General features: G+C 51.4%; 1 protein-coding gene across 11 annotated transcripts in view; it reads left to right on the top strand.

Annotated features, from left to right (window-relative positions):
- Window positions 1-15,649, top strand: part of TET3 (tet methylcytosine dioxygenase 3) — a 109,267-nt gene extending 93,618 nt beyond the window's left edge. For 10 of the 11 annotated variants that reach the window (XM_089922949.1, XM_022563105.3, XM_022563103.3 and 7 more), the window contains 6 exons: window positions 3,466-3,674; window positions 4,852-5,002; window positions 7,605-7,694; window positions 8,209-8,346; window positions 11,913-12,249; window positions 12,874-15,649. In XM_089922949.1, coding sequence (XP_089779075.1) covers window positions 3,466-3,674; window positions 4,852-5,002; window positions 7,605-7,694; window positions 8,209-8,346; window positions 11,913-12,249; window positions 12,874-14,678 — 2,730 coding nt within the window. In that variant the 3' untranslated portion in view covers window positions 14,679-15,649. The remainder of the gene's footprint in view (window positions 1-3,465; window positions 3,675-4,851; window positions 5,003-7,604; window positions 7,695-8,208; window positions 8,347-11,912; window positions 12,250-12,873) is intronic. The other variant, XM_089922950.1, reaches the window with a different exon arrangement.
- Window positions 15,650-15,653: the final 4 nt, after the last annotated feature.

Genomic DNA, 15,653 nt, shown 5'->3' with positions numbered 1-15,653 from the left:
TCTGGATTTCTGTTTTCTTCTTGCAAAACTGGAAGAGGTAGGTACACTCGGCTGGAGTTCCCACCAGGCAGTGGTCGATGGAGAGAGGTCTGGCTTCCCACCCCCACCCCCCACCCCCAACTCTTTAGTTGTACATCTGGCCTCCTTTCCTTATTGGTATTTCCTGCCCGGTGGCTCTCTCAGCATCTCCCTGCACTGACGTACTCATGACCAAGTCTGTCTCCAGCCCAGACATCTCCTGACCTCCACACCCATTCTGTTGGGGCTGCTTAGAATAGCCACTCCAGTGTTCCAGAGTGCCTGTGGCCTCAGCATGCTCCCTGCTAACCTGCCAGGAAACACGGCCCACACTCGCCCACTTTTCTGCGCCACGAAACGTGGAAGTGATTTAAGACTTCTCCCTGTCCCTCAGCTCCTATAGTCAGGTGGTCCCAAAGTTCCCTTTCTTCTAAAGGTCTCTAGAATCCATTCCTTTTCCTGTTTCATTCCCCCCATTGTTCTAGTTCCAACTTCATCTGTTTTGCTTGTGTTACGTCAGCGGTCTCCCCATTTCACCCCTCTCCCGACTATCTGTGCCCCTTTCTATAGCATGTAGCTATGTATATAAGTGAGCCCCCTGCTTATAGTCCTTTGTAGAAGCCCCGCCTCGAGGCCTTGTCCCTCCTCCTGCCACTCAGAGCCCTTCCCAGTCTCCCCTCTTCACAGGTCCCCACATCTTATCGAGTCACAGAATTCCCTGGGATTTTGGGGGGAGATTCAGCCACCTCATCCCCCACTCCTGGACCCTTTGCCTTGACACATCTTTGTGTGAGCCAGGACGGTGTTTAGGGAATGAGTGAAGAGGAGAGCAATGCCCAAGGCCCGTGCTTTTTTGTTTTGTTTTGTTTTTATTTTAATTTTTTTTTTTTTTTGCAGTACGCGGGCCTCTCACTGTTGTGGCCTCTCCCGTTGCGGAGCACAGGCTCCGGACGCGCAGGCCCAGCGGCCATGGCTCACGGGCCCAGCCGCTCCGCAGCATGTGTGATCGTCCCAGACCGGGGCACGAACCCGTGTCCCCTGCATCGGCAGGCGGACTCTCAACCACTGCGCCACCAGGGAAGCCCGCTTTTTTGTTTGTAAACAGCCTTATTGAGATATAATTCACATACCATACACTTCACTCATTTCAAGTATATAGTTCAATGGGTTTTGGTATTATTAATTTTTTTAAATTGTGTTAAAATATACATAACATAAAATTTGGCATTTTTAAGTGTACAATTCAGTGGCATCAATTACATTCACGTTGTTATGCAACCATCACCACAGTCTATTTCCAAAACTTTTTCATCAGCCCGTACTGAAACTCTGTACCCATTAAACAGTAACTCCCCAAACCCTCCCTCTCCGCCATCCCAGCCCCTGGTAACCACCATTCTACTTTCTGTCTCTGTGAATTTAACACGTACAGGTACCTCATGTGAGTGGAATCATACAGTATTTGTCCTTTTGTGTCTGGCTTGCTTCACTTAGCATAGTGTTCTCAGGGTTCACTCACGTTGTAGCATGAGTCAGACCTTCGTTCCTGTTCAAGGTTGAGTAATATTCCATTGAATGGACGTGCCACATTTTGTTCATCCATTCGTCAGTTGACGGACATTTGGGCTGTTTCTGCCTTTTGGCTATTGCTAGGTAATGCTGCTCTGGCCATGGGGGTACAAGTACCTGTCCAAATCCCTACTCTCAATTCCCTTGGGTGTATTCTTAGTTGTGCCTGGTTATATTTGTTTAAATTTCTGAGGAACTACCAAAAACTGGTTTCCACAGCATCAAGACCCTTGCTTTTTAACTAAAAACATACAGATATGCACCGTTTTCTCTGCAGATGTTTTAGGACAACATAAAAAATCTCTGAATATGTTTTGGCTTATAATTTTATCTATGTTTTGGGTTGGCCAAAAGGTTCGTTCAGCTTTTTCCGTCAGTTGGCTCTAGTAGCCTTTAGTTGTCTTTAACTTCATTCGAAACAATTGGATTGGATTGTGACAGCTGTCATATCAGAGTGCATTAAAAAAAAAAAACCATCAAAATTGGTGAATTTTTGTGTAGACATTTTAATATCGAAGATGGAAGGAAAAACAACATTTTTGGCATATTATGATTTATTATTTCAAGAAAGGTAAAAATGCAAAAAAAGATTTGTGCGGTGTATGGAGAAGGTGGTGTGACTGATCACATGTGTCAAAAGTGGCTTGTGAAGTTCCGTGCAGGAGATTTCTCGCTGGACAGTGCTCCACAGTCGGGTAGACCTGTTGAAGTTGATAGCGAATCAAATCGAGATATTAATTGAGAACAATCAACGTTATACCACGCGGGAGATAGCCGATTTACCCAGAATATCCAAATCAAGCGCTGAAAGTCATCTGCACCAGCTTGGTTACGTGAATCGCTTTGATGTTTGGATCCCACATAAGTTAAGCGAAGAAAACCTTCCTGACCACATTTCCACGTGCGATTCTCTACTCAAACTTAATGAAAACATTCTGTTTTCAAAACAAATTGTGACGGGCGATGAAAAGTGGACACTGTACAATAATGTGGAACGGAAGAGATCGTGGGGCAAGCGAAGTGAATCACCACCAACCACACCAAAGGCCGGTCTTCATCCAAGGAAGGTGATGTTGTGTATGTGGTGGGATTGGAAGGGAGTCCTCTCTTATGAGCTCCTTCTTGAAAACCAAACGATTAATTCCAAGTACTGCTCCCAATTAGACCGACTGAAAGCAGTGCTTGATGAAAAGCGACCAGAATTAGTCAACAGAAAACGCATAATCTTCCATCAGGATAACGCAAGACCGCATGCTTCTTTGATGACCAGGCAAAAACTGTTACAGCTTGGCTGTGCGGTTCTGGTTCATCTGCCATATTCACCAGACATTGCACCTTCGGATTTCCATTTATTTAGGTCTTTACAAGATTCTCTCAATGGAAACCATTTCAATTCCCTGGAAGACTGTAAAAGGCACCTGGAACAGTTCTTTGCTCAAAAAGAAAAAGTTTCAGGAAGATGGAATCATGAAGTTGCCTGAAACATGGCAGAAGGTAGTGGAACAAAAGGGTGAATATATGGTTCAATAAAGTTCTTGGTGAAAATGAAAGATGTCTTTTATTTTTACTTAAAATCCGAAGGAACTTTCTGGCCAACTCGATATTCTTATCCCTAAGTCTATATACATCACCAATGACTCAGCTTTTGTAGTAATTGTTTTTCTATTTTGCTATTTAATGGTTTTCTTTCCCTAATTATAATGGCCCTTTAGCCTGTGTGGTTGCTGTCACCGAGGTGTGACGCCCCTGGTACACTGCCCTAAAGATCTGCACCCGCAGGTCTTTTGGGCAGAGGTGAGGGTGTGTGGCATCCATGCAGAGGATCATGGGTGCCCGGCTCCTGTGATTCACAGCACCCCCCGCCCCACCTCCCTGCAGGTGATCCGCAGGCACACGCTGGAAGAGAAGCTGCTCTGCCTGGTGCGGCACCGGGCAGGCCACCACTGCCAGAATGCCGTGATCGTCATCCTCATCCTGGCCTGGGAGGGCATCCCCCGAAGCCTCGGAGACACCCTCTACCAGGAGCTCACCGATACCCTCCGGAAGTACGGGAACCCCACCAGCCGGAGATGTGGCCTCAACGATGAGTATGTGGACGGTCCCAGTGGGCAGGGGTGGGGCAGTGGGGTCAGGGCCCTGTGTGTCCGGCCAAGTTAGGACTGTGGTGGAAAGAATGCTTACCTACGGATCTGGCCTGGGGTCTGGCCCTGGCTGGGGAGGGTCTCTTGACTCAGCTTAGCTTTGCTTTCCGCCCCAGATTGACTCTGAGGCTCTAATAGTGGTAACAAGTGTGGAAAAGTGTGAGTGCCCCGCTAATACAAGGCATCAGTGGTACTCACAAGACCTACCCTTATAGGGTCCCCTCCCCCATTTTTTAAATTAAGATATTTTTACTTCCAGTAAAATTCATCCTTTGAGGTGTACAGTTTGAAGAATTTGACATGTTTACAGTCATGTAGCCACTGCCACAATGAAGATATAGAAGAGTTCCATCACCCCCCAGACTCCACCGTGCCCTTTTTATAGCCAGGCGCTTCTCCCCACCCCTGGCAACCACAAATCTTATTTCCTGTCCCTGTAGGGTTGCCTTTACAAGAATGTCATATGAATGGAACCATGCATCATGTAGCCTCCTGAGTCTTGCTTCTTTCCCTGAGCACAGTGTTTCTGAGTTTCATCTATGGATGTGTGTATCAGTAGCTCATTCCTTTTCACCACTGAGCAGTATTCCACTGTGTGGGTGTGTCACGATTTGTTTATTCATTCCCCCGTCGGAGGGCATTTGGGTTGTTTCTGGATTTTATTAAGTGTTGGATGGTAAAGTCAGTGTTCATTTGTTTAAAGGCCTGTCAGCACCTGGGCCTGCAAGAAGCAGGCATGTTCAAACTCTGCGGTTCACATTATTCCCATTTGTGTGGTCTGTGTTGGAGCTGGTCAGGATATTAAAGTTAAGGCAAAGTGTAAACGTTATTGGGTTTTTGATTAGATCCTCCCCAGCCATCTCAAACAGCCCATGTGCTTCTCCCCGCAGCACACTCTCAGACTTCAGGCTCAGGGGCGGGAGCCAAACAGGCTGCTCAGAGCTGATTCCCTGCCCACAAGGGTAGAGATTTGGGAAAGGAGTTGAGGTCAGGGAAGGATGTCATGGCCGTCACTGGGAGGCCAGTGGATGCCAGGCCTCAACAGGGCCTCCCCCCGAGGGAGGGGGAAAATTCTAGAACTAAAAATGTGCCTTGTATGCCTAACATGTGATATATGTTGCAGCCGTACCTGCGCTTGCCAGGGCAAAGACCCAAATACCTGTGGTGCCTCCTTCTCCTTCGGTTGTTCCTGGAGCATGTACTTCAATGGCTGCAAATATGCTCGGAGCAAGACTCCTCGCAAGTTCCGCCTCGCGGGGGACAATCCCAAAGAGGTGAGCACAGCCCCACAGGGAGCATGGGACCCTCCCACTCACCCTATTCCATCCACCTACTGCCTTTAATAGTCCCGGTGGGATGTAGGATTAGCACACTGTGACTCAGATGTGTAGAAAATGGAACTTCCTTTCTTTTTTTTAAACTGACCTTATCTTGCAGTGAAATGAGGTATGTGGGGTGTAGTGTGGAGGGATACGATGAGTGAAAAATTAGACTTACCAATTACAGGTACCTCAGACTCTTGCAGTTTAGAAAAGTCTCTTTTAAGGTAAATGTTCAGATTCCTCATTAGAACTTGACCCTCTTAAAGGGTTATTTCTCCCCTCCATTCTTCTCAAGACATCTTTCTGGGTGTGACGTGTGGCACAAAGAGGGGCCACTGGGCCTCAGGCCACCTTCTGGCCGATGCTGGATGTCCCGAGGTGTCCCTCATCCTGCCTGGCTGTGGGGCCCACATCTCTGTGCACTTGTCCAGTTGTCAAAGTCCTTGGTGTCTCCTTCCTTGCTGGGGGCCTGGCACGGTCCTCGGGCACTGGTCTGGCATCCACATGGTATGGCCACTAGGCCTGAGGCCTCCTCCCGCCCACCAGAGCTCCTCCCCAACCCAGTGACAGCAGCACAAGGGGCCTCAGGGTCTCCTCTGCAGGCCGAGCTTAGGCTGGGAACCAGAAGCGTCAGGTCAGGTCACCTCCCACTCTGCCACTTCTCTGTTGCCCTGGTTATGAGGGCCATCCCGAGGGGGTCTCCACTTGGAGTCCAGATGCAAAGCAGGCATAGGCCTGAGTGGTCTCTCTGTCATGTCTCCTCCAGCCTCCCTGCCTTCTGCCTCTGCTGCTGTGAGAGGGGTACTGGATCCAGGCAATACCTTGATCCCAGCTTCTACCTTCCAAACCTCTCCAAGCTCCTTTTACCAGAAGGGCTTCCCCATTTTCCAGGAGACAGGGACTCTCCCGGGGCACATTTTTTTTGACACCACATGTAAATTACTATGCTCAGACTTCCAAGCTTTGCTTTTCAGAAATAAAAGGAAGCATGTCCAAATTTAGAACCCCTTTTTTCCCCTCAAAGCCCAGCTTTCTGACTATTACACGACCTAGTCTAAGAGTCTGATTTGACACTAGACTTTAACTTTTGGCAGTGCCTGGCCTCCCCCAGAAGCAGCAAATGCAGTTGCTTCAATGAATGGAGGAGTCCCAGTGCCGCCAGGAACTAGGAATTACCATGAATGAAAATAATTGCTTTAATTTCTCACAAATACTTTCCCTGTTCCATCAGCTACCATTTCCTGTGCACTAAGTGCTGGGTACTCCGCCCAGCACCTCACAGGTGTCTCAGTTAATCTCATGACAGCCTGAGGATCTAGGCCCTGTTACTGCCCCCTTTACACGTGAGGCAAATGGTTTGCCCAGGGCCATGTGACAGTGATGATGAAGTCAGCATTTAAACCCTGGCCTGTGTTTCCCCAGAGCTCACAAGCCTCACCCCCGTGTTGTGCTGGCTTCCGGCCCACTATGCTGGTGGCAGCGTCTGGAAGGCAGCCAGGGAGGTGCAGTGAGGCTGGCTGGCAACTCTGGCCGCCCTGCTGGACAGACAGCTGAGCCATTGGTCTCACCCTTCCATTTCTAATTCTGTGAGTTTGGTACCTTTTTTCTTCCCTCTTCCTCTTCTTTCTTCTCCATAAACTCTCCATGCCTGTGCTCAAGGCTGGCTAGGAGCCCCCATAGCCCAACTTGTTACCCTCAGAGAGCCAGAGAGAGGCTACAGATACCTTAAACTCTCTGCCAGTCTGAGGGCTGCTGCTTTGTCGAGGGCAGCACTATCCAGTGGAACTTTCTGTGATGATGGAAATGTTCTCTGTAGAAAACACAGCCATGGGAGCCACATGTAGCCACTGAGCATTTGAAATGTGGCCAGTGCAGTGGAGGGGCTGAATTTTTTTTAATTTTTAAATTAAAAAAAATTAATTTAAACTTCTTAATTTAAAAAAAAATTATTTAATTTTAATTAAAATGAATTTATATTTCAATAGCCACACGTGGCTTGTGACTAAACACATGAGATGGTGCGGGTCTAAAGGACAGAACATTGTGGTCTGGCCGTGTACCTGGCTGGTGATGGGCGCTGGGCCTAGCTGGCTGTGGGATTTCTAGCACGGGCCTCACCCACCTCTCCCTGCCTTTATTTACCTGTCTGGACCACTGCAAGAAGGACCCACGCCTGCCGCTCGTGCTTGTACATGCCTGCCATCCCGCACCTCTGACCTAGGGTGTTGAGCAAGTGCTTAGCAAGAGCAGGAACCTGTTCTAGGTGTTCCGAGCAGCACTGGGCTGGAGCCTGGCAGAACAGGTGCTTAGTAGTCAGGGTGACCAGACCCTCAGGCAGTGTCTTTCCTGGTGAGCTTCAGCGTCTGTCTCCAGCATTAAAACAGACCTGGCACCCCTCCCAGAGGGAACACCATAAAGATACCTGATGGCACCTTACTTCCTACCTTCCCAGTGGCAACCCGGCAGTGGTTCTAGAATGGAGGTCAGTTTCCAGTGTGCAGAGTTTGCCAGGCAGGGCTGCTCTGGAGGTGTGTGACTGTTCTTCTGTCCACAGGAAGAAGTGCTCCGGAAGAGTTTCCAGGACCTGGCCACCGAAGTTGCTCCCCTGTATAAGCGGCTGGCCCCCCAGGCCTATCAGAACCAGGTACTGGGTCTTGGGCTGTCCTGTGCCTACATGTCACCCACATCTCTGCCCAGGCTCCCTGAAGTGGGGGAACAGCGGAGTGGGTTCCTTACGGGAAAAGCCCAGCCAGAGCTAGAGCAGTGATCTTTGTTAAGGTCTTTGTTAAGATCCCTTCTTTACACCAAGCTAACCACATCCCAGGCTGTCTCTCCTGTATCCTTGGTCTCTGTCTCTCTCCCCTTAATAATCCTCCACCTCCTCTGCTCTGGTTTCTACTGGGGAGGCTTGAGTTTCTCTCACCTGTCACTGCTGCACCCCATAGACGAGGTGAGAGGGACTTGAGATAACCCAGAAGGAAGTAACCCCTTATAGGGACTTCAGCCAGAAAACCTCCCTCCTACAGCCCAAGTACAAGATGGCTGTGGTCCTTAACCTCCTTCCTCCCTCCTTCCCTCTAAGACCTGGCCTCCCCCATGCCGAATCAGGGCCACTCACCTCAGGTCACTCGAGCAGCTGTCCTTGGCCATCCACACAGGTGACCAATGAGGAAATAGCGATTGACTGCCGCCTGGGGCTGAAGGAAGGGCGGCCCTTCTCAGGGGTCACGGCCTGCATGGACTTCTGTGCCCACGCCCACAAGGACCAGCATAACCTCTACAACGGGTGCACGGTGGTAAGGAAGCCTGTGACCTGTCACAGCCCCACCTGAGAGACGATCCTGGGAGGGCGCACACCTGTTCTCTGCAGATAGGTGGGCTCAAGGCAGGGAGGGACCCTGCCAGACTACCTGCTCCTGCCCACTTCTCTGGGAAATGCAGGGGCAAGGCTGGCTTGGGTGCTGCAGAATGCAGCCTCTTGGGCACCCAGTGCCTCCCAGTTCTCTAAAGTGTGGCTCCAGGTCTCTCTGAGCACTAGGATTTAAGTCCAAACAACCTTTTGATTCATTCACTGAGCAAATGTTTATTGTGCCTCAGGTACTGCTCTAGATGCCGGGGAATAAACTGGACAGAGTGCTGCCTAAAAATGTGATATAATGTCCAGTAGCAAGGAAGGCTGTGAGGAGAAGATGAAGTAGGGTAAGGGATGAGATGACAGCAGATTCTATTCTAGATGACATGGAGAGAGGCCTGTATGAGGAGGGGCACCTGAGCAGAGATGCGGAAGTAAGGGACTGAATGCGTGAGGGTGGGGTGCTCCAGGCAGAAGGACCAGCACAGGCAAAGGCTCAGAGGAGTGAGATTAGAGGGGCAGGCAGGGGTGGGGTGGGGTCGCAGGGAGCATGGGAGGCTGGGAGGGCTGTGGGTTGTGCTCTAAGTGTGATGGGAAGCCCTGAGATCTCATTTATAAAGTCAGAAGCACTCTCTTGCTCCTGCAGATGGAGAATAAAATATGTTGGGGTAGGGGTGGGTGGGGGAGAATCAGAGCAAGCAGGCCAGGTAGGAGGCTGGGACACTTGTCCCGGCCAGAGGTGACAGGGCTTGGGCAGGAGTGAGGGTGGGGTGTGGGGAGTAATCGGACAGGTTGTGGGTTGATTTTGAAGGCGTAGCTGAGAGTAATTGCTGTTGGGGTGGACCTAGGATGTGTGAGTTGCTTGAGCAACTAGGCAAGTGTTGGTGTTTACTGAGATGTAGAATATCAGGAGAGACCAGTTTTGGGGTGAAAATCAATAATTCTATTTTGAGATGCCTGCTAGACGTCCAGGTGGAGATGTAGAGTAGGCAGGGGAGAGGGAGGGTCTGGAGAAATGAATTTGAGACTGGAGAGCACTGAGTTCATAGCTAGTGGAGAGCGCTGAGTTTATAGTTAGGGCCATGAGCCTGGATGCTGGCCCCAGAAGAGTGAGTGCAGATGGAAAAGAGAGGAGGTTTGGGCTTGGGTTGGGGGCACCCTGGAAGGGGTAATGTGGCTGTCTTCTCTGCTTTTTAACTAGGTCCTAGGAGACAGGGCTCCCAGGGGGGCTGTGGAAGAGGCAAGGGCACGGGCATATTCAACTGAAAGGGGGCTCCCAGAGTCGGTATAGCTTGTGTCCCCAAGTGGATGAATGGCCCAACCCTAGGATTTCATTTCTCCACCTTGTCCTCCTTCCCCATGTCCAAGACTGAGAAGCAAGATGGGGCAGGCTTCTGTCTACACTGTATTGTGAGGGTTTCTAGCTAAAATACAGAGAAAGAAGGACGGGCCCTCCAGGATTAGGAGAGGGGCAGGGAAGGAGGATGGGGCACCAAGAGATAGGAGCACAGTGAGGTTATTTGGATCCCAGAGCTTCCGGAGTTTGGAGTGAAAAATAAGTTTTTTCCAAAAATGAATAATATTTTTTGTTCTAATTAAACAGTTATTTATTGTAAAAAATAATTTTAATAATACGAGAAAGTATAAAGTAAAAATGCCTGTTATCTCATAGGTAACCTGTGTTAGCATCGTGATGACCATCCATTCAGACACCTGAATGTATGTGTGTGTGCACAGTTGTATACATTTTACACATTATGTGTATGTGCTGTTCCATGATCTTGCTTTTCTGAACTCAAGAATATGTGGTGGACAACTTGCTGGTCAGTGGATATAGGCAGCATGTTCTAAGGCTGTGTGTGTGGCTGTGCCACCACTTATCGACCAGTCTCCTGTGGATGGCAGTCAGTGCTTTCGGACTCCTCTAGAGACCACAGGGAGGGCGTCCTCAGCACAGCTTTGTGCAGTGGCCCCAGGATAAGGACACTTACAGCCCTGGAGTCCTCATTTGGCAGCTCACTGGGCAGCAGCAGGGTTTGTCAGGAGGCAGAGAGGGGAGAGAATAGCCCAGAGCTTTACTGGGGATTTCGTGGAAAGGAATGGGCAAGGTAGGATAAGTAAAGCTGAATAAGCTGAGGATGGAGAGTTTGAATCATTTCTGCAGGCTCTGGGCTATAGAGGTGGTCCCTAGTTGTCAATACCTAGCCCTGGGGTGATTTAAGGCAGAGAGAATATTTGCTTGGTGTGTGAGAGTTTTATAAAGGAGATGGTTGGGGGTGGGAACTCTGGGTTGGTTGGTTTGTGTATCAGAGTTGCACTGGCAGGGGATCATTTGCTATCTATAGGAATTAGCTAGTCTTAGGGGAGGGACAGTCCCTCCAGGATCAAGGCCCCAAATGCCAGAACATCAGGAATACAGAAAATAAAATATAGTCAATGTAAGAGTAAAACGTAAACGAGAAAAAAATCAATCAAACCTTATTAATAATCAGAGAAACACATACCAACGACGAGGTACATTTTGATAACAGGCGAAAGTTCTAAAGAAATTAATAGCAAAAGTATCAGCAAAAGTATAGGAAAGTTGAAACTCATTCTGCCAGGGTAAGTGAAACACTGACGATCATCATTTTGGAGCGCAGTTTGGCAATATGTGGCAGTTCTCCCTTACGGCTTTTATTCTAAGGAATTAAATTCAGTGAAAAGGATAAACGTTATTATTTATGATAGGGAAACAGGTTTAAATGGTCATGAGGGATTAGTTAAATTAACACATTGATACAGTGGAATAATATTGTGTGGCTCTTAAATCATATTGGGGAAGCATACTTAACATGTCAGAAAATATACTGTGTTAAGAAAAAAAAGTTATTCTAAAACTGTACGCATAATATAAATGATCCTATTTAACTATTAAAAAGTGAGTGTGTTCTTAATAACATTAAAGTCTAAAAAAAAAAAAAAAAGTGCGTATATGACCAGGTATATGCAAGGGTTATTTCTAGTTGGTGGGATTATGGAGATAATTTTTATGTCCTTTGTGCTGGCCTACATTTTCTACAACCAGCACATATAATTTTCAATTTTAAGGGCAAAAGGAGGCTGAGTGTTGAAGGCAAGGAGGATAATGGTGGAAGGTCCGAGATCTGTGTGATGACATGTAATGGCCATGATGGCAGTGGAGGGCAGAGCACGTCTCCCAGTCGTGACCTGGCCCCTTTCTGGCCTTGTGACCCTGAGCCGGTCATCTTATCCCCCCAGAGCCTTGTTAGACAAAGTGAATGGATGTGCTTTGAAAACTGTCGAGCAGACTCTAAACGCTGGTGATACCGTTACTCTGTAAAGCAAGACAAATGCGCTTTTTAGATGCTCCGGAAAGTAATAGTGGATAGCTGGGGCCGGGACGGTGTGGGGAAGGGGCGGCCTTGTGTGCGGGATGCTCAGCCCCTCCCGCTCAGTGTCTGGCTACCCCAAGCCCAAGCACCCTCCCCGTCTCTATGTTTGGGGCAGGTCTGCACCCTGACCAAGGAAGACAATCGCTGCGTGGGCAAGATTCCCGAGGATGAGCAGCTGCACGTACTCCCCTTGTACAAGATGGCCAACACGGATGAGTTTGGCAGTGAGGAGAACCAGAACGCCAAGGTGGGCAGCGGGGCCATCCAGGTGCTCACCGCCTTCCCCCGCGAGGTCCGGCGCCTGCCGGAGCCTGCCAAGTCCTGCCGCCAGCGGCAGCTGGAAGCCAGGAAGGCGGCAGCCGAGAAGAAGAAGGTTCAGAAGGAGAAGCTGAGCACTCCTGAGAAGCTCAAGCAGGAGGCCCTGGAGCTGGCTGGCATCCCCACTGACCCAGGTGTGTGGGGAGAGGGTGCCCGGCGGGGGTGGCACGGGCACTGTTGGGTGGGGGGCCCTGGACGGCTCCCTTACCACCACTCTTCCTGCCTTGAGGTAGAATTCCGTACAGAAAAGTACTGGGGTCTCTCAGCCACCTGGACCATCAATTATCTTAATTTTGTCAGCGCCATAGCTGCAGCAGCCCCGGGAAACCAAGCCAGATGGGAGGCACCTGGGAGCCAAATGAAGGCGGTCTCCCTGTCTTCCCAGAGGGCAGCTGGGCGTCCCCCCGGCTCACCGGCTCTCCTCGCTGCGGAAAGTACCGAGGCGGCAGGCGTGTGGTCTGCAGCAGGGCTTTCGGGTGTGGGGCGGCCCTCGTCCCTGCAGTGGCTGGCACGAGGGGGCTTCAGTGAGGCCGGGTGGAGTTCGCTAGAGTCGGGAAGAATGACAACACCGGAGCCCTGGGCGCTGCCGGCTGCTCTTCTGGGGCTTCCGTGGGGCCGGGCCACGCTGCGCTGCACGGGGAGCAAGTCCAGCCTCACTCGTCTCGCCCGCCCAGCAGAGGAAACCTCTTGGCAAGAGGGAGCGTCCGTCTCTGTGCTTCTCTGTGCTTCTTCTCTGTCTTGCCTCCTGTCTTCCTCAGGCCTGTCTCTGAAGGGTGGATTGTCCCGGCAAAGCCTGAAGCCCTCCCTCAAGGTGGAGCCACAGAACCACTTCAGCTCCTTCAAGTACAGCGGCAACGCGGTGGTGGAGAGCTACTCGGTGCTGGGCAGTTGCCGGCCCTCCGACCCGTACAGCGTGAACAGCGTGTACTCTTACCACTCCTACTATGCACAGCCCGGCCTGGCCTCCGTCAACGGCTTCCACTCCAAGTACGCGCTTCCATCATTTGGCTACTATGGCTTTCCATCCAGTAACCCCGTCTTCCCCTCTCAGTTCCTGGGCCCTGGCACCTGGGGGCACAGTGGCAGCAACAGCAGTTTTGAGAAGAAGCCAGACCTCCACGCTCTGCACAACAGCCTGAGCCCAGCCTACGGTGGTGCTGAGTTTGCCGAGCTGCCTGGCCAGGCTGTTCCCACAGACACCCACCACCCTGCTCCACACCACCAGCAGCCTGCTTACCCAGGCCCCAAGGAGTATCTGCTTCCAAAGGCCCCCCAGATCCACCCAGTGTCCAGGGACCCCTCTCCCTTTGTACAGAGCTCCAGTTGCTACAACAGATCCATCAAGCAAGAGCCAGTAGATCCACTGGTCCACACCGAATCTGTACCCAGAGAGCCTGGCAAGATGGGCAAAATGCCTTTGCCCGAGGCATCTCAGAATGGGGGACCCAATCACCTATGGGGACAGTACTCAGGAGGCCCAAGCGTGTCCCCCAAGAGGACTAACAGTGTGGGTGGCAGCTGGGGTGTGTTCCCTCCTGCGGAGAGCCCTGCTGTTGTCCCCGATAAGCTCGGTTCTTTTGGGGCTGGCTGCCTGACCCCTTCGCACTTCCCGGATGGACAGCATCAGTGGGGGTTATTCCCTGGCGAGGGACAGCAGCCAGCCCCGCAGCCCGGAGGACGGCTGCGGGGCAAGCCGTGGAGCCACTGCAAATTTGGGAACAGCACCTCGGCCTTGGCTGGGCCCAGCCTAACTGAGAAGCCATGGGCGGTAGGAGCCGGGGATTTCAACTCTGCCCTGAAAGGTGGTCCCAGATTCCAAGACAAGCTGTGGAGCCCCCTGAAAGGGGAGGAGGGAAGGATTCCAACCCCGGGGGTGAGCCAGCTGGACAAAGCCTGGCAGTCCTTTGGCATGCCCCTGGGCCCCACTGAGAAGCTATTTGGGGCCCTGAAGACCGAGGAGAAGCTGTGGGATCCCTTCAGCCTGGAGGAGGGGACGGCGGAGGAGCCCCCCAGCAAGGGCACAGTCAAGGAGGAGAAGGGCGGCGGAGGCGGCGGCGCTGCTGGGGCAGAGGAGGCAGAGGAGGAGCTGTGGTCCGACAGTGAACACAACTTCCTGGACGAGAATATCGGCGGCGTGGCCGTGGCCCCCGCTCACGGCTCCATCCTCATCGAGTGTGCCCGGCGGGAGCTGCACGCCACCACACCCCTCAAGAAACCCAACCGCTGCCACCCCACCCGCATTTCGCTGGTCTTCTACCAGCACAAGAACCTCAACCAGCCCAATCACGGGCTGGCCCTCTGGGAGGCCAAGATGAAGCAGCTGGCCGAGAGGGCGCGGGCGAGACAGGAGGAGGCCGCCCGGCTGGGCCTGGGCCAGCAGGAGGCCAAGCTGTATGGGAAGAAGCGCAAGTGGGGGGGTGCCATGGTCCCCGAGCCCCAGCATAAGGAAAAGAAGGGGCTTGTCCCCACCCGGCAGGCGCTGACCGTGCCCACGGACTCAGCAGTCACCGTGTCCTCGTACGCCTACACGAAGGTCACGGGCCCCTACAGCCGCTGGATCTAGGCGCCAGGGTGCCAGGGAGCCAGCGTACCTCAGCGTCGGGCCAGGCCCGAGCTGCCTCTGTGGTGCTTTCGCCCTCACACCTGGGGGCGGGTTGGGGGTGCAGAAGTCTTTTTATCTATATATACATATATAGATACGCATATATATGTATTTATGGTCCAAACCTCAGAACTGACCCGCCCCTCCCTTCCCCCCAATTCCCCAGCACTTTGAAGAAGAAACTACGGCTGTCGGGTGATTTTTTCGTGATCTTAATATTTATATCTCCACGTTGGTTTTTTTCCTCCCTTGTTTGGGGGGACCTTTTATTTTCTCTTGTTTTTAAAACTCTATCCTTGTATATCACAATAATGGAAAGAAAGTTTATAGTGTCCTTTCACAAAGGAGTAGTTTTAAATTCCATTTAAAATGTGTATTTATTGGATTTTTTTAAAAGTGACAATTGTAATGGTAAAGGATCGGCAGGAAAGGCCAGAAGCACTCATTCCTGCCCAGTTGTGCTGGGCCTGGTGAGCCTGGCCCTCTTGGGAGCTGACAAGGTTCTCTCAGCCATCGGCCCCTCATGAGCCAAGTGCAGGTTGTAGCCACCCACTGCATCCCTCCTGACAGACATGCCTTCCCTTCAGGGGAGGGAGCCCTCAGGACAGCTTCTGTCCTCTCCGGTAGGATGGGAGAATCTGTAGAAAAACAGCTGGGGTCCCTTTTCCAGTCACCGGCTTGGAGTCGGGGATGGGGGCAGGTGCACCCCAGGCCAGGCACCTGAGATGCTGGCATAGATTTTCCCAGAAACCAGGTTGGAAGTAGACAGCTTCAAGCTTGCTAGTCTCCACACTGAATCCTCTCTGTCCCTTAGCTATCAAGTCACGTGATACCGTGGTCCCCTCGGCAGCACCTCGGGATGGAGCTGGAATCGAGAGGTTCTCAGGAGCCTTTTCCACCGAGCTGACTAGCCAACGAATACTGGCTGAAGGATTT

Source organism: Delphinapterus leucas, chromosome 13 (assembly GCF_059928025.1).
Source record: "Delphinapterus leucas isolate spDelLeu-1000000601 "Yukka" chromosome 13, BTC_Dleu_Yukka2, whole genome shotgun sequence".
Taxonomy (NCBI): Eukaryota; Metazoa; Chordata; class Mammalia; order Artiodactyla; family Monodontidae; genus Delphinapterus; species Delphinapterus leucas.
Note: the sequence above shows the minus strand (reverse complement) of the source record. Positions and strands in the feature narration are given on the sequence as shown.